General features: G+C 39.9%; 1 protein-coding gene across 5 annotated transcripts in view; it reads right to left on the bottom strand.

Annotated features, from left to right (window-relative positions):
• LOC103458589 (AT-rich interactive domain-containing protein 1B-like) overlaps positions 1–23,453 on the bottom strand; it is a 198,636-nt gene that overhangs the window by 114,676 nt on the left and 60,507 nt on the right. For all 5 annotated transcript variants that reach the window (XM_017302537.2, XM_017302538.2, XM_017302536.2 and 2 more), the window contains exon 4: positions 16,313–16,417. In XM_017302537.2, coding sequence (XP_017158026.1) covers positions 16,313–16,417 — 105 coding nt within the window. The remainder of the gene's footprint in view (positions 1–16,312; positions 16,418–23,453) is intronic.

The following is a 23,453-nucleotide window of genomic DNA, read 5'->3' as shown; positions in this document are numbered from 1 at the left end:
GCCATGAAGTGAACATTTCCTCTTTTGCCTTCCTATCTGTCCCCTTTAATAATTTAACAGATCTTGGCAAAAACTGAAACACAACAATAAAGGTTGATAATTGCTTTTATTCAACCCTAAGACAATACACATTGTAATACCTTAAAAAACACCCTGTACGTTTAGTAATTTTGATGGCTGGTCGGTGGTCCTTTGGTTTGCACATTATGACTGTTTTTGACTTTAGTGGGCAGAAATGTTTCAAATTGTTGTAAAGCTGTTGTCGCACTGTTTTCTATGTGGCTGGCATATAGAAAAACCTATGATTTGCAGATATGAGAAATATTTTTAAGGAATCATTTCAAGTTCTAGATGTGGTTATGCTATTTTTAAAGCGCTCACATTTTAAGTATTTTATTTATATTATGTTTCAAACTCACAGCATCAGAACTAAGTATTGTACTTTTATTGTCACAATATCTTTCTTTTTATATTTAAGGATCTACTGGTAATCTAGGAAGGTACTTTTAATGCTCTGACCCATGTGGAGAAGCTGAATGAATTTATCTTTTGGTTTCTAGCATACAGCAGGCTAAGTGAGTGAATCTAAAAAAAAAAGTCATGTTTTTCCACTTTTTACAAACATATTTTGTTATCTTTTGTAAAATGCCCATGTCATTTTCTATCAGAAATAACTTCTGGAGTGTTATTTTCTTATGGCATCATATCTTCTGGTGTCATTGAAATAATACACATTAGTGTGAATGTGGTGCTGGGCGTACACTGCAACATGCAGGGGAGAGAGACTACATTCAGCTTCACAAAACTGCTCTGGCATATAACCTGACAGCTACGAAAAATACTTAAAATCATAAAACTGGTATGAAGGAAAACTTTCTGGTTATAAAAATGTAACTACAAAACCTCGACCCTTAATAAATTCAAGCTTGTGCATGTCACAAAGGCCTTCAAAATAACTGTAGACGCAAAACGGACCCCGTTAGCTTCATGTGGAGGTTCCATAAATGTCCCCTGGTTAAAATCCTCCTGTGGAAAATGGATCTCTGCTGCTCATTCTGTCCTGGGCACAAACAAAAAGGTGAGAGGTCATCAAATGAAAACTCGTCGCCACCATTCTCTCTCTCACATTGCCCCGACAACGCCATCCTGAGCCCATTCACCTCCCCTTCTGTCACTCCTTCTCCTCGTCGACCTTGTCTCATCACTCCCCTCCTCTTCTCCTTCTCTTCTCTGTCCCAGGTTGTTTTTAATTGGGAAGCGGGCTGATGGAGGGAAGGACGAGCGTTTCTCTAAGCCTGGCTGCTCTTTGATGAGGAAAGGAGAGTGCAGCGGCGGGTCTTTCTCTCCTCTTTCCCATCTCAAACCCTACTACCACTCCCAACACACACACACACACACGCACACACACACACGCACACGCCCACACACGCACACACACACACACACACACACACGCGCACACGCACACACACGCGCACACACACACACGCCCGCACACGTACACACACGCACTCCCTTTTTCTCTTACACACACACATACACTCACAAGACAGCATTTCTCTTTGAACTGAGCGCTGCAGTGCGTTCAAAGCAAAGGCGAAGGCAAAAATACGGGGGAGAGAGAAGGACACTTCAAGGTGAATTTGATTTCCACTTTGTTTTAACCCACACACACAAATACACGTGCTGCCCAAGCTGAGCCTGCAAGCAGGCACATGCTTGCTGGGCTACCTCAGAGAAGCCACTGAAATGCACTCCTGCACACACTTTATTTGTGTCTATACTTTGTCTCATACATATTTATACGTTTTCCTCATAACAGAGGATCACCTTTAAACTTCTCTCTTCTGCAAACAGTCTGTTTGTGTATGTGTGCGAGTGTTTACAGAGTATGCATATTGAGTGTGTAGGAGCAGAATGACTCACGCAAATTTGAATTAAACGGTGCTATTGGACAAAGTAGCACAACACAATAGTTAGGCTGCAGCTTTAACCCAGAGTGTGTGTGTGTGTGTTTGGGTCCGGTCAATTAAACCAATCAAGTCAAGTGCAATTCGCCCACCGCGATGCATATTGATAAGGCTACGAGTGCAATCGGGCGATCAAGGCCAAACTCCTATGATCCCTGCGTGCACTTCAGCCGCCAACGCCGACCGAAAACCAGGACAAAAACACTTTGCACACCACTTAGCTTTGCCACATCCCGCACGAAACTATACAAATGCTGGCCTGACAGAATGACAAATATTGCCTTCCATCCTGAACGAATGAGGTAATGACAAAAAAAGAAGAAGGAGAAAAAGAATCAACGGCTCATTAGAAAGATAAAAACGTCCTGAAGGCCCGAGGGGGAAGAAAAGGGGTTGGAACAAGAAATGAAAAAGAAGAGAGAAAAAGAGAGTTGAGAGACGACAAATCATAACAGCTGTAACTCAATTCAGCAGCCTTGCTAGAGATGGCTTTCTTCATCTCTTTCTTTCTCTCTTCATCTTTTTGTCTGTCTCTCACTCCCTCTCTCCCCACTCTGCCTTCATGGTAATTTTTTCCCGCCAACCAATAAGCCATTATGTGGAAGTAATATGATTGCTAATGGATGCACCGACCTGGGAGGAAGCACACAGCACACCATTAGCCCAAATGCTATACAAAGCTATCAGAAGGCTTTCAAACTTTCTAAGTGTGTGTTTGCTAAAGTTTGTTTGTATAAACAGATGCTTGTCCTTTAGTCAAAAGTAAAAGATCATATTGAAAACTTTGACATGACATGTGAAATGGCAGTGGTAGGCACTGCTAGCTAAATAGCTAGTTGCGCTAACAAAAAAGCAATAATCAAACATTAGTTCCACTAACGCTAAAGCACTATACCAACATGGTACATAGCAGAAGCTAATACCGTAGAACTAAATTCAACCATGATGATACCCATCATGTTTTAATGAAACATTTGTTGCAACATAAAGATTCTCTAGTAGGATTAGATACAAATAAAGACTAAATTCATCTACAAATATGTTTTTCAGGTGAATTGTAAAGAATATATTTTATATTAAAGGTCAAAAAGATTTTTTCCCATCATTCTAATGCACCATTTTATCAGGGTTACACACTTTTGAGATCAGCTCTCGTTTACATCTGGAGGTTGTTACTGGTCTAACTTTATGTCTACACCGTCGATAAATTAAGTCATTCTGACTTGCGTGATGCTGTTATTTGTATAAAGGAAAACTGCCTCAGAATCCAGGAACAGTATGTGACTAAATGTTAGCCACATCGTTATATGTCACTTCATTTCTGTGTTAGACTGAACTGGCATACAGACAATTACTTTCACAGCAGGTGTAAGAAAAGATATGAAATCCTCTATTAATGCAAAAATCATTCCTACATTATTATTGAAAAATGGTGGAAATTAGTTTAGAAATAGTAATGGGTTTCATTAGATTAAAAATAGTGATTTATGTTAAAAGGGAGAACGTCTTTCTTTTTTTTAATTTTATGGACTCGGGGTATATATGGCATGGTGAAATAATTAAAACAATTACATATGCTCGTTCCATTGAGAAACAACAATTAAAACTTAATAAGAATCAATTATAAAAACCAAAACTTGCTCAGAACACTAAAATACATTTGCAGAAATTAGAGCTCATAAAAATTCCATTAAAGCAAGATGTTTTCTCTGAGCAGAAGGGATAGTGTTGAGGCGCATTTGTCGAGAGGTGATGGTTTTATTCCAACAAAACAAAAACGCTGAATACACACACACGCACACCCCCGCACACGCACGCACACGCACACACACACGCACACACACACGCACACACACACACACGCACGCACGCACACACGCACGCACACACACACACACACACACGCACGCATACATGCGCATGCACGCACACACACGCACACACTGTTGGCACAGGGAGCTTAGTGTTACTTGGAGGTCACAGGTTGCACATTGGTGCAGAGAGTCCAGCCACACATTCTCACACAGAGACAGAGGATTTTTTGAAACATTTGGCCAACTCAGACAGATGGTGCTGAACTTCCATAAGAGCAGAGTGGCAGGGAAAAATTGGCCATTGCTGACCCTCATGGTGCTTATGCATGTTTGTCACAGTTATACAAGCAACTTTTACACAAGTGTAGCTTCGGTTTCAGGGAAATGCACCACCAGGTCCTGTCGGTAATAAGCTGGCAAAACGGTTAGCCGAGGAAGTCAACAGGCATGAGGACAAAAAATCTCTACAATTCAGTGTTTGTTTTTCTCTTTCCGTCACTCTCAAAGGTTCTTCTCTCCACATCCATCTTTCTTTTTAACTCTGACTCTTTGCTCTTCGAACACCTCTTCTTTTCGTCCATCGCTGCTTCACTGTCATTTCTACCTCTGTGTTTTGTCCTTTAACATCCATTATCATAGTGAACCTGTCAGACCAAACACCCTCTCACCCCCTAACACACAAATGCACATAAACACACACTCAAGGTGCTGTAAAGCAAACAGCCACACCTCAGATATCAAGCAAATCTGCCGGGACTAACACTTTGTAACATGAGCAATTAACACAGAACTGAACCGGCCTTGACATGAGCCCAGAGATCAATTGCATACACACAGGGCACAAGCTCATGCACACACAGATACACACATAAAAACAAACAAAACAAAAAAAAACATGCACACACAAAAACATTCTGGCGGCCTTCCAGACAGAGTCTTGTTGCTGGTGTCTATAAAGCCCCAAGCACCATATCGACAACTGTAATAACTGTGGCTAGCAGGAGAGAACAGATTACAGCTCCAATAATAGGGCTAAAGCACACACACAGGCACAAGCACACACAGAAATATATATCTTTTCATCAAGGAACTTGTCTCTGTTCATCACTAGCACAGCCGCTCTCATATCTCTAGATTATTGATGCCATAATATTGATGTAGCAAATAACACCGGGGCTATATATGCAAAGAAAGTCTATATTATACACAGTACTGTGTAAATATCTTGAGACATTCTTCCCTTGCAGCATAAAAATAATAATTGTCAACCAAAACAGGAGTTTCCCAAAGACCTGTTTGCTGAAAATCACGTTGAGGAAAAAAATAACTATTGCTTAAGTATACAGTGCTTTACAAAGCTATTCATTCACAATCCATCTATTGTCTACACCATATTATCTCTGCCGGATCTCCAATGGTCAGCTGACAAGAGATGAGATACCAGTTCATCAGTACTTCATAAGAAAAAATAACCATGCACAACCATGCCACTTAAACTGAAATTCATATTTAAATAGTGGGAGAAAGCCAGAGTTTCACATTTTCATCACATTATAGCCACAAACTTTAATTGGTTTACTGGTATTTCATGTCATAAACCAATACAAGCCAGCACATAGCTATGAAGTACAAAAATAAAGTTTGTTAAATACCTTTCACAAATAAAACTCTGAAATGGTGTGGTGTCCATTTTTCAAGTATTTTGCAGCCTCAAAAAGGTGATCAGACTATTTTGATTTTTCTTTAAACTCTGATGAGTCGAAAAGCATCCTACAAAAACTTGCTGCTAAATTGTTTTATCTTCTATTTGCAATCAGGACATCTTAGTTGTCACATCAAGAGATCCTCCCTTCTGAGCTGTGGATCTCTGCAGTTCCTCCAAAATTACTTAAGGCTCTTGGCTGCTTCTCAGATCAATGCTCCCCTTTCGTCGCCTGTCAGATAGTGAACTAACCAGTGCTATTGATGATTCCATGGTATTATATGATATGGTATTTCAAATGAGTCTACTCTAACTTTAAGAAAGTCAAACTAAAAACGAATCAGTTTATAATCAGGCAAACACAGCGAGTCCACAATAGCAGCTAAGGCTATTAGTTAGAAATGAAAGTGGAGCCTATTGGGTTGAAGGGAGCAGACTGTGATTGGGGTCAAAGCTAAAAAGTTGCTCAGGTCAAGAGGAAGAAACAGCAGAGAGACTCACAGAAACGTAATGTTATCGTAACCACATTGTTGTATCTGGGGAAATGCACTTTTCAAGTGCAGTTGTTCGGTATTCAAACATCGTGTTGAATTTACATAAACTGATATCATATTAGGGCAAGATGCTTCCGAAAGATTACAATACACTCTCCATACTCCTCTCTCATTTATTCTCCACATCTCTTACAATTATCTTTTACACCATCTTCCACCTCTGCATCGTTCCCGCCCTTCTTAAATATTGCCCTTCTCTCTGTACCTCTTCCGTTTTGTCTCTCTAACCCCCCCGCAACCAAGAAGAAGCAATTTGCAGCGGCAATCCGTCGCTAATTCTCACTCAGTGTTCATGAAAAATGTATAGCAGCCCGACTGTAGGGAGATGCAGATTGGCGCTAGGTCCTCAGCAAGAGCCTGCCTCTGCATTAATGGAACATTATACTCACACTTTTTATCTCTATCTATCTATCTATCTATCTATCTATCTATCTATCTATCTATCTATCTATCTATCTATCTATCTATCTATCTATCTATCTATCTATCTATCTATCTATCTATCTATCTATCTATCTATCTATCTATCTATCTATCTATCTATCTATCTATCTATCTATCTATCTGTCCATCTTCATGGCTGTGAAAAGATCTGACAAAAGAAAATTAGAATTCAGTGGAGTATTAGCAGCTTAAACAACCCAAGCACCGCTATCTGCAATCTAAACAACTCTGCATGACGATGTGTGTGCCTGAGTGTGTTTATTGAGTGTGCATTTGCCTGCAAGCGTGATGTACATCTAACTAAGCCTTCTCAAAGATGATAAAAAGAAAAGGAACTTTATCTTAATCTTTTAAAGGTTCAAAATGAAGCTCGAGTCCAGCTGCGAGACGGGTTGTGTGCCCGCATGCGTGCGTGCGTGCGTGTGTGTGTGTGTGTGTGTGTGTGTGCGTGTGTGTGTGTGTGTGTGTGTGTGTGTGTATGCTTATTTTGTTTTGCACAACCTCATAGAAGCATCCATGGGTGCGTTGGGATGTGTTTAAAGTGCACATTTCTTATGAGAGTAGATTAAAGCCAGCACTGTAACGCCATCAGGACTAGTCACAGTGTGTATCGTGCATAATAAACCTCCCAAGGAGTTTACACACACACACACACACACGCACACACACACACACACACACACACACACACACACGCACGCATACATCTTGTCACCATAGCAACAGCAGTGATGCTGCTGCTCTTAACTTCAAAGGCAGATGTAATTTCAGCCTCCCATCAGCCAGAGGGAGCCATAGTGAAGGCTGATCCTTCCTCTGGTGGCTCCTTCTTTACCACCTCCATTATGTTCCTGAGCTGACTAACGCTGCATCGCCTGTCGGCTGGGATTCAAGGCATGCAAGTCTAGGTATTAAAGTAAACTAAGACATGTGAATGAGAAGTGTTTCATCAAAACAAATTTATTGTCAATAAAATATTGAAAAATATAATGGTTATTTTACTTTTGGAGCAACACTACTGAACACCTAAATATGGCACAAAATGTGTCATTTACGTATATTTTGTATGCAGCGCCTTCTCTCACATATTGTATTGCAGACTTTCCTTCAGTGTGCTCCTGAAAACATTAAAGCACATACACTGATGTACAGTATCTCCTCCTCTGCTCTCCACATATCAACACATTGCCAGATTAAAGATGCATTAAATTCCAGATTGCTTAGAAACCCTGTCATTTTCATTTACAACATCTTAATTTAACAAGGCAGTGTCCACGCTGCCCATTATTGTGCTGCAGATTAGTGGTGTGTGTGTGCAGCTGTGATGACGGAATCCACCACCAAAGAGCTGTGGCTGCATCTCTGTCCTCTTTTGTCCTGAATTTGAACCAGTCTTGCAAATAAGCTTTGACAAAAGACACGACCCACGGAAGAGGAACTGATGGCCAAAGAGAGGGAACGTTTCTCTCCTTGTAGGGTCAGTCTCTGCTTGCCTTCCTCCTCCTCCCCTCCTTATCTCGCCCCGGTGTCTCTCCTCCTCCGTACTACAGCTCAGTGGAGAGACGCCGGAGGAGTCAGATCGCTGTTTTCTTAACCAAGTTCATTCTTCTCCATTTCCTATTCACTCTGAAATCATCCCGCCTGACATACTGGGATTGTACGCATGTGTAAGCACGAGGAAGCGTGTAAGAAGAATACGAGGACAAACACGGACAGGTTTACTATTTGCACTTTTACTCTGCTGTGCTGGGGCTTCAGCCTGTCAAGGGTGGTTGGTTATTAACATGGCCAGTTCTACAGCTGCACATTCTCCCTCCCTCCCTCCCACATCTCTGTAACCTCTGCTGCTCAGCCTTGTGTTACCAGTTTGCTTTAACAACCAACACTGGTCAGCAGAGTTCCTGGCGGGTAGAACAGCGTGTGGCCATCAAATTTTGCCAACTAAAATTCCTGCAGGCAAAAGAAGAAGAAAAGTGATTCCTATTAAAAAAGCTCCATCTCCTCCGCAGGGGATAAGGATAGAGTGTCAGCTGCTGAAGTGTGCTAGTAGGGAGTCAATGTCCTGCTAAAGGAAACTTTGGCAGCTCAAATGGTTGCCAGGGTAAGAGTTAAAACTTTAATATTGCAGATTTTCTCTCTGTTTGATTCTCATGTTAAATAAGCTGTATCGATCAGGGTTTCTACACATTTCCACATGTACTGTCCTCAGTCCTTTATGTTCATTTGAGAAGTATAATACAGTTCATTATGAGTTGATGGGAACCATTTATACTTTGGGCTTTAAATATGAAGAACAAGCTGAATTTAAGAACACAAGGAAGGAAAGAAGGGAAGAAAAAAGGAAGGAAAACAGACATTTGGACAATTGGACATGAAATACTACTATTTTTCTACACTCTTTAATACAGAAATTAAATTACAGATTTTTCTAGAAAACCCAGAAGTTTGATGATGTCCCTGTGGCAGGAAGTATTAAGCTCTTGCAAAAATAACCCCTATTCCAGCTGCTCAGATAAACAACACACATGTACATGAAACTGTCTGCACACAGTAAATGATTCATAAGGACCACACGAAAACAGGTCTGCCATACAAGTTGTGAAATAGTCTGTCTGCATTATGCATGAAGACAGAGTCCTCTGACCTGCCATGTCATGATATCTGAGTCTCCGGTGAACCAGGGCAGAGGTGAGAATACAGATTATGTGTGTGAGCCGCAGTACATTAATGTGGAAATGTCTTCCATTTCTCAAAATGTAGCTCATGTATGTTTTGGACTCTGATTCAGCAGTGGATTTACAGGTTTTTCATTAAGCATTGTTCTTCATTTTCCCCTTGTTTTGTCTATTTTTTTATGGTAAACTCAAAAGAAGCGACGTTGCATTTTCAAACAAATACAGGATACAGGATGTGAGAAATTTTGACATTGAACACAAATAGTTCAATTTTTTGATTTATGTAATAAATCAAGAAAGATGAGACTCAGAGTTTAGTAAAGTAAAAAAAATCAACTGGTGGATTTTGTCTTCTCTTGTGGAGTACTTTAAGTAATTTCCCTGATTATAAAATGACCCTGATTCAAACATATAACATATTACATCTTCGGGTTAAAAGCCAGTGGGGCCATGGAAATCCCTCAACCTCAGAGTGTGAAACCAGCTTCAGATCAGCTGTCCTATTCTCAGAGCTGTTATGGCAGAATTGGCAGGGACCTGCTGTGGCCTTTGGTGCATGCTCTCTGTTCTAAGAATAGGCATCAGGGATCCGGAAAAAGCTCATCTTTAAGTTTGCCAGACTCCTTCAAAACACATAGCCACAACTAAAGATAATTTATTAAGCATAAAAACACACAAAGTACATGCAAAAATAAATACGTACAAAATATTGGCATCTCTGTCGCTTTTTCTGCAAAGTTCAATGTGGCTGAGTCTAACCCTGCTGCATGACATTACTCTACGCTGCCTGCTGGCCCTGTCTGCCAGCCTGGAGACTCTAAAATAAAACTCAGCAGTGGGAAGAGGCGAGTGTGAGCACATAGTGTATAGGCAGACTGACTGACATGCTCTGACAGAGCACACACACACACACACACACACACACACACACACACACACACACACACACACACACACACACACACACACACACACACACACACACACACAAACACACACACACACACACACGCACACACACGCACCCCCACACGCACACACACAATGTGTGAAAGCACTCACAGAGGACAGAATGTGCATCAAAGTAAAGGCTGAATGGCTGCTAAGATAACTCTGTGTGTGTGCGTGTGTATGCGTGTGTGTGTGTGTGTGTGTGTGTGTGCGTGTGCGTGCGTGTGCGTGTGTGCGTGTGTGTGTGTGTGCGTGTGTGTGTGTGTGTGTGTGTGCGTGTGCGTGCATGCGTGCGTGTGTGTGTGTGTGTGTGTGGTGTTGTGGTGAAGGAGAAGGGAGGGCTGCAGGCTTCTCCAGCTGTGCCCTGTCAATCTTTTATGACCTCACACTCAGAGAAACAGAGGAGGCTAAGGTGGACAGGCGTGAAGGAAGAGACACAGATTATGTTTCTGAATATTTTTTTTTCCTTTTGTTTGATGGAAAATAAGTCAAGGAGGGGCAAATGAGCTCTGAAAGACATACAAGAAGGTTTTGTCACTGTGCGTGCACGTGTGCGCGCGTGCATAACAGTGTGAATAACACACCACTGCTGAAACCCCACAGACTGAATTCAACATCCCTCACCCTGAACAAGTGACAAAAAGATAACCACGTTTCACTTCAGCGCTTCACGCCCTTCCTCTTCCCCCCTCGCTCCCTGCTTCTTCACCTCGCTCTCCCACCCCCAGCTCTCACTCTGTCTTTCCACATGGCTGGCCATCCTCTCCCATGTCCCAGAGGATGGGAAGCTGTGCAGCAGCTTGGCAGGCTGTCAGGGGAGCGCAGGAGAGCTGGGAACATACAGTGACTGGAACAGGAGTGAGACGGAGAGCTGGGGTGGGGATTGTGGGTCTGAAACCCTGTGTCCTCACCTCACTGAAGCAGAGGAAGAAGCAGTTTGGCCCAGGAGCATGAAGGGATAGCTTGGGATTTTTATTAAAACAAAAGGTTCCTATGCAGTGTTAAAAAGTTTGGAGAAGTAGCCTCTGTCATTTTACAGGTCTGGATAAATATGCAAAAGAGGTACCAAATCAGGAATTGGCATTCAGTCTGTAATTGTTTATTCCAATAGATAAGTTTAAGAGTTAAGGATTTGAATAAGAGCCTGAAGGAATTCCTGTTAGAATAAAAAACTAAATAAGTGTCGTGTTTGTGTTGCTTCTTTGTCAGTGGAACCAATAGCTACCATTGAAGCAGATTGAACATATAGATTTTGTATAATAATGTTAAAAATGGAGAAGACACAGCGCAAAAAAAATCTGAAATTATAAAATTCAGCCAGAAAAATGTGAATAAAATATGCAATCAACATCCTCATTCACAATAATATCACAAGTTTTCTTTTCTTACTAATATTGTGCAGATGGGTCACTGACATATTATTGTGTATGAATAAATAATTTCCTTCTTAAATAATTGAATCAGTTTATGACATATATAATTATATTCTATAATAATTGTTTTATGTTTTGGCAGCACCATCTGCCATAATGTCAGGTGGTAAAACCATCCACGTAAATGAGTACACTATGATGACTAATAAAAACTGAGCTTTAAGGTTAATGAACTCAAAGTAAAATATGTTTTCAATTTATGCGTCATTATACAAGAGAGCAGAGGAACAAAAACATGAAGCTTTCATTTTGAAGTTAAAAAGGATGATACATCACCTAATGAAAATCAACTGAACTTTATAGTTAAGTGAAAATGTTTATTGCTCACTCTGTTACATCTATGTATGTATGTCAGTTGATACACTTCCCATGTTAAGAGTTAAAATTATCTTTAAAAAAAAACTGAATTCTATTTAAATGTTTTGTTCTATTTAAAAGCAAAAGCAAAAAAGTGTGTCTAATTTGAAATTAGCTACAATAGTGGGGTGTTTTTCTTTCTTTTCTCTTTTTTTGATACATATTTGGTTCACCATATTATTGTTTTTCCAGAGCTTAAAAAAGAGAAAGACATTAAAACAGCGTTTTCAATTTTACAACTGAAGAATTTTTCGATACATTGCTCCAAAAATTAATTACATTCTTTGTGATAGACCAACTCCTAATTTATTTTTTAAATAACAATGACCTACAAATAATAAATACAATGTGTACAAAATCTACATACACTTGTAATTTACTAAAAAAATATGTCACACTACTAAATTATTTTTACCCCGTATTTAGTTGCCCATTTTATTTCGTATAAAACCACTCAAGGGGTGGATGTGTAATTCACTCAACCTTGTTTTAGAGATTTTTGGGGCATCGTAAGCAGTCATGAATCTGAACACAGCTTGAGGCAAGACGGTTTTAATTGATTACAAATGATAAGATATTAAACAGAGAAGATAAGTTTCTGTGGAAGACCTATCTTCACTTTCAGTTTTTGGTCTCTCTCAAATTAGTCTTAGCTTGAGCCTGTGCATGCAGCTATTGCGCTCACTGCAAGTAAAATAACTGCAAATAAACTCATAACTGGGACTCGATTAAAGAAAAATCCAGAACTGTCCCTTTAAGACAACAAATACAAAGGAATGATGTGGAGAGACCATGGTGTAGAGAGAGAGAGAGGAAAAAAAAAAGGTTGGATCTTTCACCCACATACAAATAATCACTCGCAAACACAGCTGGAAATAACAAGGCAGCAGACGACAGGGCAGCCTGTGCCAATCACGCGCTCCAGCTCCAAAATAATGCCAGCAAACCAACATGTTACCTTTATTGACCAGCAATTGCACACATCCTGGGGAAATCAGAGCAATTTTGAAAATGGCACCACTCAGCCGAGAAAAGCATGATTCCATCAAGTCCCTGTGCAATCTAAGCCGCGATTTCTGATGTATGGCATGAAAGAAAAGCAATCAAATAAGAGTCTTTCCAAAGTTATGACCTTTGACTGGGGAAACAAAATCAAATTTGTAATGATTCCCACACAAAATCAAAGCAGAAGTGCTGGCAACAGGTTAGCAGTTTAGGGAGGGGAATGAATGGGATTTTACAGGCAAGTTTAAACATCTGTTTGTTTGTTTTTCTCTCGAAGGTTGAGCTTTTCTTTTGAGCACCTATCTGATTTCACAACTGTCTTAAAAGACAGTTGACCTGAGGCTAGTTCAGCACAAAGTGGTCCTGGGCTAACAGTGGGCTTCTTACGTGACATGTCTGGGTTGAATAAGTACAGCCCATAAAACCAAAGCCAAGTTGGATCAGCTCTATAGTTCTTCACTGGGTTTCAAATCGATGTAAGCATAATCAGTTTCAAAATGAACAACACATCTAAGACCAATAGAGAAAATGTTTTTACTGGCAGTCGTCCTGTATCAAATTAATGTAGACAATTAATAAAGGTTAATTGTTTAACCAGCAGTGCATTGCATCCCATCTCTGCTAGAAGAGATTCGAGCTGGGAGTCAACAGTCTGACCATTGAGATAACTGCAAGTGTTGTTTGTGAGCATAAAGTTCCAATAGGGAAGAAAGTGTGACGTTAAAAAGTGATATTTACTTTTTGATGTCATGATTTAGCTGCTCTCCAAGCATTCTTCTTACACATTTATCCACAATAATTAGCTGCAGATTGACAGTATTTTTTTTTCTCTGTGTTGGAGCCAAATCAAGGAGAGATATCTCACTACAGATGGTATCTGAGTACTTTAACTTCCCTTCCATCTCCAATGAGTAACTCAAATCGACTTTCAGGGCCAAACAGCATCTTGCTGTGTGCAAACTAACTTCAGACGGAGTCACACAGCTTAAATGTTGTGACAGGGTGTGTCCTCATTCATCACTGCAGAGCAATTTTACCCTTGCATGTCAGAGACTGACTGATTGTGTGTGTGGGGGGGGGGGGGGGGGGGGCAGACTTGCACCAACATTCGATGGCAAGCAAACATGGAGTATTCTGGTGACACAGTTGTATGGAGAAATGAGTGCTTCTGTGCTTCAGCTTTTGTCATTGGTGGTCAACCATTATGAGGTGAATTATAGCCAGATTCTGTTCACCACCAAGTGCTGCTACAATTCTCCAATTGTTGCTGTTTGCTAGGTATTCAGGCTACTGCTCTCAGACATCTTTCCTGACTTCCTGCTTCGTACTGAATAAATGTCCATTTAAATACTGACTTTATGTAGTTAATTCAAATACCAGAGTTTATTTTCATTGTGCTTATCTAAAATGGACGTTGGATTACACTAATTTCCTCATTTGGCATTCTAAAGTTAACATCATGACTCTAAAGCTTCCTTTGAAGGGACAGAACAGCTATCATGAGCTAATGATATATGCCCTTTAAAGTAATTAATATATTAAGTGAACTGATTTTAGATCAGAAAAGCTCCCAATACATAATTGCGCAGTGATGTATATCCAAAAAATTACATTTCAAAAGACATAAGAGACATCATGACTCTCAGTCGTGTAAGTTACTGAAGCCTTTTTTTCCCTTTGGTCTATCTTCAAAAATCCCGCCAGATCACACGGCAGACTCATCCCAAAACAAAAACATGACTCTTCACCGACCCGCTCTCCCTCGCTCCTGGCAGAGAGAGAGAGAGAGACGGGAGAGGGGAGAGGGAGAAGTGGGGAAAAGGATGACAGCAGCTTTAGATCTGACATCAAAAGCAGACGAAAGAGTGAGAAAGGGAGAGAGAGAGAGAGATAGAGGGAGAAAAAAGCGGTTACATCTCCACCGTGACAGCTTGCTAGAAGAGCCTCGCAAAATGCGGAGCAATTTCTCTCTCCTGCTCTCCATCACCGTCTATCTATCCCCCCCTCCATCTCTCTGTGTGTCTCTCATCAAAACTTGCTGCCGATTAGGATCTCTGCGAGCCACGTGCTTCGGGACGAGATGTGAAAACACACAGAGAACCCAAAGGGGTAAAACGCCGGGATTAAAGTGGTGAGGGAATAACGGGGTGATAGTGGCACCGGTTCAAATAGATCGGCCCCCGCGACTGCTGTGGCTCCTCGGCTTGTTCTTGTTCTCTCTCGCTCCGGATTCACACATTGATATATCAAGGCCGTTTCTCATTATAGCATCAGGAGGCGAAAGAGCTTTCATGGAGCTGCTTTAGAGGGGGAGATGGGAGGTGGGAGAGCGGGTGAAAGAGTGTGGGAGAAATTGAATGAAAGAAAAAAGGAGAAACACCAAGATGAAGCCAGATGACACACTATTAGTGCGTTAGGAAGGGAAAAGAGAAGAAAGTATGTCTCACTACCAGTTTGGAATCCCTCGACAAATGATAGATAAGTCAGCACTGATTTGAAACAAAGAAAAGTCAACCGTCAATGTCTGCCGAGACGACCAGCGTGCACAGATTTTAGACGAACTGGTGTGAGGAGAAATTCGCAGCCTAATTGGAGTTTGCACACTTAATTTACTTTTTTCTTGCAGTTTATTCCTCCACTCCAGGGGCTTCTCCAAAGTATCTGGTAAATTAAACTGCACGCACCTCAAGCAGTGCCAATATTTGCGACCATTTGCAAATGTCTATTTGTTGGGAGAGAAATGATGGCGCAAAAAAGCAATTAGTGGAGCCAAAAAAAAGCCAGAGCAACCCTCATACTTCAGATCAAGCTGGTCACACCATTTCTTCTCAATTACTCCTCCAGTCAAGCTGCTCAACGATTTTTATTTTTTTTTTTAACTCAGCCAAACATTAAGAGGTTGGCGCATGTGGGTTCGAGTGTGCTCAGAAAGAATGCCTTCGCTTGGTGCATATGCTTGTCTGTGCATGTGGGTGTGTGTGTGTGTGCGTGTGCGTGTGTGTGTGTGTGTGTGTGCGTGTGTGTGTGTGGGTGTGTGTGCGTGTGCATGAGAGTGGATGTATGCTGCTTGGCTGTGGCGAGATAAACAGTGTCCTTTTTGCCTTTGGCATGAACACCAGTCAAAACACAGACGTAAGCTCTGACATGAGCAGTCAAATCCCCTGAGATGTCAGACAAAGAAGCGGGTCACAAGGTGAGCAGAGGATTCTGATTAGACAAAAGAGCTTTAAGCCAACATTGCAGAGTCAGATGGTAATATATTACATATTGTGGAAAGATAAAAGAAATCCTCTTCTCTTTTTGTAGTTTCAAAACGTGAAGTGTACTTGTATCATCGGAAAATTCCTGTAGTGTGGTGTAGATTTAAAACAACAGTGCTTTTTGGGATGGTGCGGACAACAACTCACCGGCAGACTGGAAGGACGGTCCTGGGCGACTCCGACCTCGTTGCTGGTCTTCCCAGAATTCCCCGGACCAGGTCCTCTCATGCTGTAGTTTTCCTGCTGAGCCTCCTAACATGATAGACAAAAAGAAAACACATTAGAAAGGAAATAAAGTACTTTTGCAGTTATATTTGCACACATAAAGTTTGCAAATATACTTTGTGTGCAAATATGAAGTATATTTTTGATTCTGTTTAATGCTCTATTGAGACAGAAATATAAAATGGCAAAACCCTCTCTGATAAACTGTTCTGCATTTTCTGTTCTGCAAAAAAAAAACAACAAAAAAAAACTGAGATTGAATGTGCTGCAAAATATCTGAAAATATTGAGCTTTTTTCAGAGATGAACTAAAAAAATCAGCAAGTTTTTTTTATTATTATTATTATAGCTTTAGAAAAGTCAATCATCTAATTTGAGTACATTTATTCAGTGGCAAAACAAAAAACATCCCATCAAGACAAAGTTTTTAGCCAGATTACTCGTGTCACAATTGTTGTCCCAGATTACTTATACAAAATAAATGTAACAGAATCATTTAGTCAGTTAAACTTTACTTTTCTGCAACAAGAGTTTGTTAGAACTTTTTGTAAATTCCCTGAGCATAAATATCCCAACACAAGTCTGTTTCTCTTAAAAAGAGGAACATGTTACAAAAGCATGGAAGATATTTTACATGTTTTTTTTTTGTTTTTTGTTTTCCCAAACATGTAACATTTCAGGATGTTTTACCAAGCAAAAATTAGTGACTTCATAAATACAGCATGTCAACACCACGAGCTGCTAATAAGGCAGGAGCATCATAACTGTGTTAAAGTGCTGAAGGGATAGAATAAACTGTTAGACATTCTTAGGTTTACGAGGCTGTAACAGTCTCTGACGTTCCTGGCTGGATGGAGTCAAAACGCAAACGGCACACTGTGTACGAAGGAATACGCAGAAACCTCATTGGAACGCACGCCGATCAGCGCATCACGCCGACCAATTCATTTCAACCAAATCCAGCCTAACCACCCACTAATCCTCCAAACATGCACACTCACATACAAACCCACATCGAGACATGCACTCAGTCCCATTGTTCAATCCAAGTCATTTTCTTTCCCTCTGTAATCACAAGCCTATCTAGTGTAAACCAATTTTCTCTGCATTGTCGGAGGTGTTGCCCTCTCTCGCTCCCTCCGTCTGCGTCTCTCCCTCCTTCCCTCTGCCTCTTTTCATTCACCATGAAGGTCGTTCCTCCATCATGTAAAGTGTCGGCAGCACAATGGCAACTTGTTAAAGAGCTCTGAGTGGAGGGATTAGTGATAACTGATCAGCGAGTCGCGGCGAGAGATCACACACAGCCGTTCACGCACACAAACAGATGCAACACGCGCTACACACCCAACCATGTGTTTATGTGAAACACACACAACTCAAAATCCATCTCTCCCCTCCAGTTTGATTTCTTATCCATGGTGTGATTATACTGTAGTAGGTGGGCAATATTTCTGTCAGCAAGGTGATATCATTTTATAGCAGTAGATAATCCTTCACAGCAGGAGATGTATCATGTGAAAACCGGTCTATTATTAACTGTAAAGTCATTTTAGCTTCAGGATGAGTATGAATGATGAAGGAATGATCGGGACCTTTTAAAGAGTTCATTTCATTCTCTTATGCAAACCTTTACAAACTCATTTAATAGCTGCTAATAATAGTAAAGAGCATTCATCCAATTATTACTTGTAATTAAGTCAAAGTGTCCGTGAAATTAAATCCTATACGTGTGAGTTTTTATACATGCTCGTGGCAGTCCCTACTATCTCAGAGTGTAAATTCAAAATGCAAATTATTTTTAAATTCCTAAAAATAATAATAAAAAAAAACTCGACACACATGCTTTATTTGTCTAATAATTTGATGATGGTCTGATAATTGCTTGATTAAATTTGAAATCTATTTGGATAAAAGTTCCTTATTTCAAATAGTAAACTCAAGTTATAGTTTCAAATAGAACTGTATAAAACTTTACCTAAATGCAATATCTTCCTGAATTGAGTACGCTTTTTTGCATAAGTATAGTAACAGCTGTTTATTTCAATAAAAATTACAACTGGGTCAATGACTCAGTGCTTACTTGTGTCTCTTTTCGGGGACCGAGTCACAGATGGACTGAATAATGCCATAAACAAAAAAGAAAATGGTGACAGCTTTCCTGTTTCTTTCCCATAGAAGAACATACAGGTCAGTAATTCTAAACTTATCTTAGCATTTTCCTTGGCTGGGTCAAAGACAGACCAACTGCTGCCATTGCCATTAATTCAATTCTCATTTAAATTCACTGAAGGTATGCATGGGTCAGTGCTTCAGTGTTAAGTTATGTTTTTTTACTTTATAGAAACCTCACAGAGCTATTGGTGCCATCAAATTTCTGCATTCAATCTATTTTAATTTCCCAAAAAGCACTCCTGGCTTAGGGTTTCCTTGGCAGAGCCACAGAATGAGCTTTTGCTGTGATCAACATTGTGCATGTTCTCCATTTTTCTTTCTCACAGAAAGTGCATCTGGCCCGCTGTGTCAGTATTTAGCTGTGTTTCTATTCTTAAAGAAAGCATTGATAGAGTTTTGCTTTAATCAGCTACACAAACTGTTTGAATTGTATGTCTTTCCTAAAATATATGGGCCTTCTGCAGTGTTTTGGTCTTGAGTTATGTTTCTTTCCTCAACAGAAATTTTGATTAGTTTTGACACACTTTTTTTGTCTTTCTCTGGAAAGTATACTTGACTCAGTGTAATATTTTTAGTTGTATTTCCTTCCAGGAAAAAGCTATTGATGGTTCAAGATGCCATGTTTTGCTCAGCCTCCTCATACTTTCCCAAAGCAAGTACCCCTGGTTACAGATTTTAGTTCCTTCCCTTTGAAGCCACTTGAAGCTGTTGAGGCCATTGATTTCTTGGACTCACATTTTGTTTCTTTCGTTTTGTTTTTTTGTTTTTTTTCTTGTTGTGTCTGCTCACTCTGCACTCATGTCTCAAATAGTCTGGGCAGATGGGTATTTCAACCAGAACATCCATCAGCGGTTTCTTCTTCTTTTTTTCTTTAAACGAGTTCTGGTCCAACCCCGTCACTGCATGCTTGTTCGGAAAGAAGGGCTGCTGCAAAATCATTGATTTGCAATCATCTAGACTTCTTTCAATAACTTTTAACCATTTGTTATTTAATGTTTAACTGAACTCTATTGTTCAGTTAATTGTTTTGCGATTAATCTGTTTTGCAGATTGTAAGCACTAGACTGCATGTAATTGGAGCTGAATCTGACTTTATACACACCTGTACTGTATATAAGAGGTTGCACTAGACTTGTATGTTGTCCGTCATTTTGACTAATAGGGTCAAAAAAAAAATCCTTTCATAATTAATTTTTATAAATCTACTTTGGAAATGATAATAATTACCCTTAACTGCATAATATAACATGCTGGGACACATCAACTTTTATTCCAATACGGAATATGAACACACTCCCCTCCTAAACATGTTTGAAAGCCGGAGGGGAACCGCAGTAACTACCAGATCTGGTTCAGTTAGAGGACCGTACATTGTCCTAGAGGTGGGTGGGCACTGAAAGATGCTTGACAACAGGACCACAACACAGAAGACCTTTTTTTATGTTAGCTTCTGTGTCAAGCCCCTGAGCAATCTGTGTTTATATGTGCACACAAACATCATAGATGCATGCCCAACATTAGCCTTTTATTACATGGCTGGACGTGTTTGAAGTAGAAGGCCTGCGCCGACACAAATACACCTCCACAGGTAAATAAAGGCAGGAGGTAGAGAGGACAGGAAGATGCGTGGTGGCCTTCTGATGAGTGGACGCACATGTGGATGGCTCATGAAGAAAAATGCACACACACACACGCACACACACACACGCACACACCCACACACACACACGGGGAACCGAGAATAGAAAAGAGGCTGCTGACTCAAGTTCAATATTTACACAGGAGTGAGTCTCTAGTGTTTGTGTGTGTGTGCATGAGCGCATATGTGCGTGGGCGTGCATGTGTGTGTGTGTACTCTCGGGGGTTTTAAGTGGGTCAAAGTGAGGTTAGCGTCTTACTACTGTTTACGGTCGTGTTCTTACATCATAACAGTTAAATATGTGATGAACACAGAAGACAGGGGATACAAAGAGAGATGAAAGAGAAGTCTGAAAGGTTAGACGCAAAGGAGACACAGATATTGTGAATCCCTGACTAGAGACAAAAGATGAAAACTGAATTGAAAAAGTGAGAGCGAAAGTACATAAAAACCAAATGAAGGAGTGCTGCAATTGCGTCCTTTCATTTGAGTTTTTTTACAGTCCATTGTCTCAAAATCCCATTTCCCAGCTAATTTAGAAGCCTCTAAAATACACTCCACTCCATACCTTAAGCCTAAGGCCACAGCTAATCCTGTCTTCACACACGCACACACTTGCAGCGACACTCATTCATCCTCAGTGCTTTTGAAAAGACTTCATCTTGGCATAGTGGAAGCGAATGAAGGATATTGAAGGAAAGCGTTTGAAGTACATGAGGGAATGCAGGAATCAAACTGTGAGTTAAATGCTATTAGACAGCTGTGTGGAAAGGCAGTGTAATATTAGATTTGATTGAATAGATGACTGCTGAATGTGGTGTAATATATATAGAGCCGGAGAGGTTTTATGCAGAAGTAAATCAATATTGCACCAGCAACTCAAATCAGGCGCAAGTGAGAGTCAAGCAGGGAGCGGAAAGCAGAAATGCGTTTTTATCGCTCGCAGACAGTTTTTTTTTTTTGTTTGTTGTTTTTTAGTCCAAAACTTGAGCAAACTCTGTTTTAAACATAGCTTGCATCATAACCCAGCTTTTAAGTTAATTGTTTTTGCATTGTTTAGATTCTCTGGTGGTAAATTAGCAGACGAGGACACGAACACTAATCAGTTTCACACTTTCCCCTTGCCGCTCACACCTCATTTAAGGAACTTCTTTTGCACCTTTTTGGCTGACTGCCAACCACGTGTTCTGGCAGGGGAGCCAGGTGAAGCACACGCCACGCTTTCCTAATTTCAATTCACGCTCTTAGAACAGAAAAGCAGAGAAACTGGCATGACAGCATGTGAGCGTTTGATGTCATTGGGTGAAAAAGAGAAAGCAACCAAAGCAATTTCCCAGATGTTAATCTTTCGTCTTCTAACAGTCAGTATTGGATGTGCCTTACAGAAACAAAACTTGTCACAGTATATGTATATATATATATTTTTAATTCTTTAGCTTTTAACGTTTAATCCCTTGTGCAGAGCCCTGTTCTGCTCTCGGCACTTTTGCTTTTTAAAACTTTGTGTGCAAAACAAAAATTGTTGTCGCGCTGCTCCATTTTGCTTCATTTTCACCAGTTTTCATCTTTGCAAGAATCAAAATCACTCAGTTATGTTTCATCTTGGCTGGTCCACACATTTTCCTCTCAGATTTTTCTTCCTCTTAAACGAATTCCCCCTCGTCACCTTTGGGACACCTCTGCATTTTCTTTCTCTCAGTCTTCATCAATGCCACATCCATCCTTCCCTTCCTCATCTCTCCCCGTCTCCACTGCTCTTTTCATGATTACCAAATAAATTAGTCATCTTCCTTTCCCCTGCACCTTGGCAGATGCAAATCTCTATCAAATACCATGCTAATGCCATTAATATTCATTAAAAATTAAGCTTAATTGCATCTCTTTAAGAGAGGTTCCAACACACACTACTTCACCATATCCCTTGCACACAAGCATATATGATCATCTTCAGGGGGACAGGGAAGGTGGTTAGAGTTTGTGAGAAAGTGGCCAAAGTTGAACGAGAGCTCTGGCAATCAGCAGCTATATCTTGCCGGTAATCAGATACCCTGCTGGGATAATAAGTTGGCTAGAGGAGGAAAATCAAACCACCAATGTGAAAACATGAAAGTTACTCACTATGGATGGTGTATTCCACCCTGAAACCAATATTCAAAGACTATACACTAAGAGCACATAAATATATGTTTTCAAACATACAGTAATATTCAATACATTAGAATATGAGTTCCAATTAGTTTTGTCTGATTCAAAAATAACTCATTCTGTATTAAAATGTCTTTTTTTGTTTGTTTTGATGTAATATTCTAATCTTAATTGTTGTGTTTAGGAAAGATATCATCATAATTAACAGAAATAAAGTCTTAACATATCCTCTGCATGTAATTAATCGTGCTCCACTTAGTTAATTGAGTTACTAAAATAAACCTTTCCACAATATTTGAATTTATTGAATATGACTCGCTTAGATCAAAATATTCGCATGTAAGTCACTTTGAGCTAAAGGTCAAGGGGATTGTTTGTTTCTAAAGTTTCTTAAAAAAAAGAAAAGCTGCAGTGTGACATGGATGTTCACAGACAATCTCCATATGGACTCAAATGGTTTTGCAAAGAATTGGCTATTTGAATCTCTAGATGTGCAAAGTGTTGAGTGTTTTTAGATATTTTTATTAACATTTTTGAAAGTCATATAGCAATGTCCTTCACAGTTATGTAAGACATTTATTTCCTGTTGCACCAAATTCATGCAAAATATATGAAGGTTGGTTTGACAAAATTTTAAGGGTTTAAAGGGTGTGAATACTTTTTGCAAGGTGATGTATTCACTGTGTCCTATTTAAAAATCAAGACACCTCTGATGTCCATATGATCAATTATCACAGAGTATATGGAGAAGTCATAATACTGACTTATTCTCATGATTTTAGGACTTTATTCTTATAAGTTTACTTTTTCTATTTTCTTCATAGCCCTTATTACCCAGTCATAGATCAATAACCAAATGTTCTGTAAAAAACAAAGTTTTTGTAGTAGTCCTACCTGTTCTATCATTACCATAAAAAACATACTTGTTTAACTTTATACTGGCTAAGCTGTTGACAAGAGAAATGTGCTAAAATCTTTGTTGAATAAAAAAACAACAACAAAAAAACTTTGCACAAAACAGCATTTTCACATCAAGCTGGAGGTGGGGAGCAGGACATCCATATTCAGCAGTCTGCTTTAGTTCTGATACACATTCAAGCCAACACCA

Source organism: Poecilia reticulata, chromosome 22 (assembly GCF_904066995.2).
Source record: "Poecilia reticulata chromosome 22, P_reticulata-male-v2, whole genome shotgun sequence".
NCBI classification, from domain to species: domain Eukaryota; kingdom Metazoa; phylum Chordata; class Actinopteri; order Cyprinodontiformes; family Poeciliidae; genus Poecilia; species Poecilia reticulata.
The sequence above is the reverse complement of the archived record's forward strand: the minus strand, read 5'-3'. Positions and strand labels throughout refer to the sequence as shown.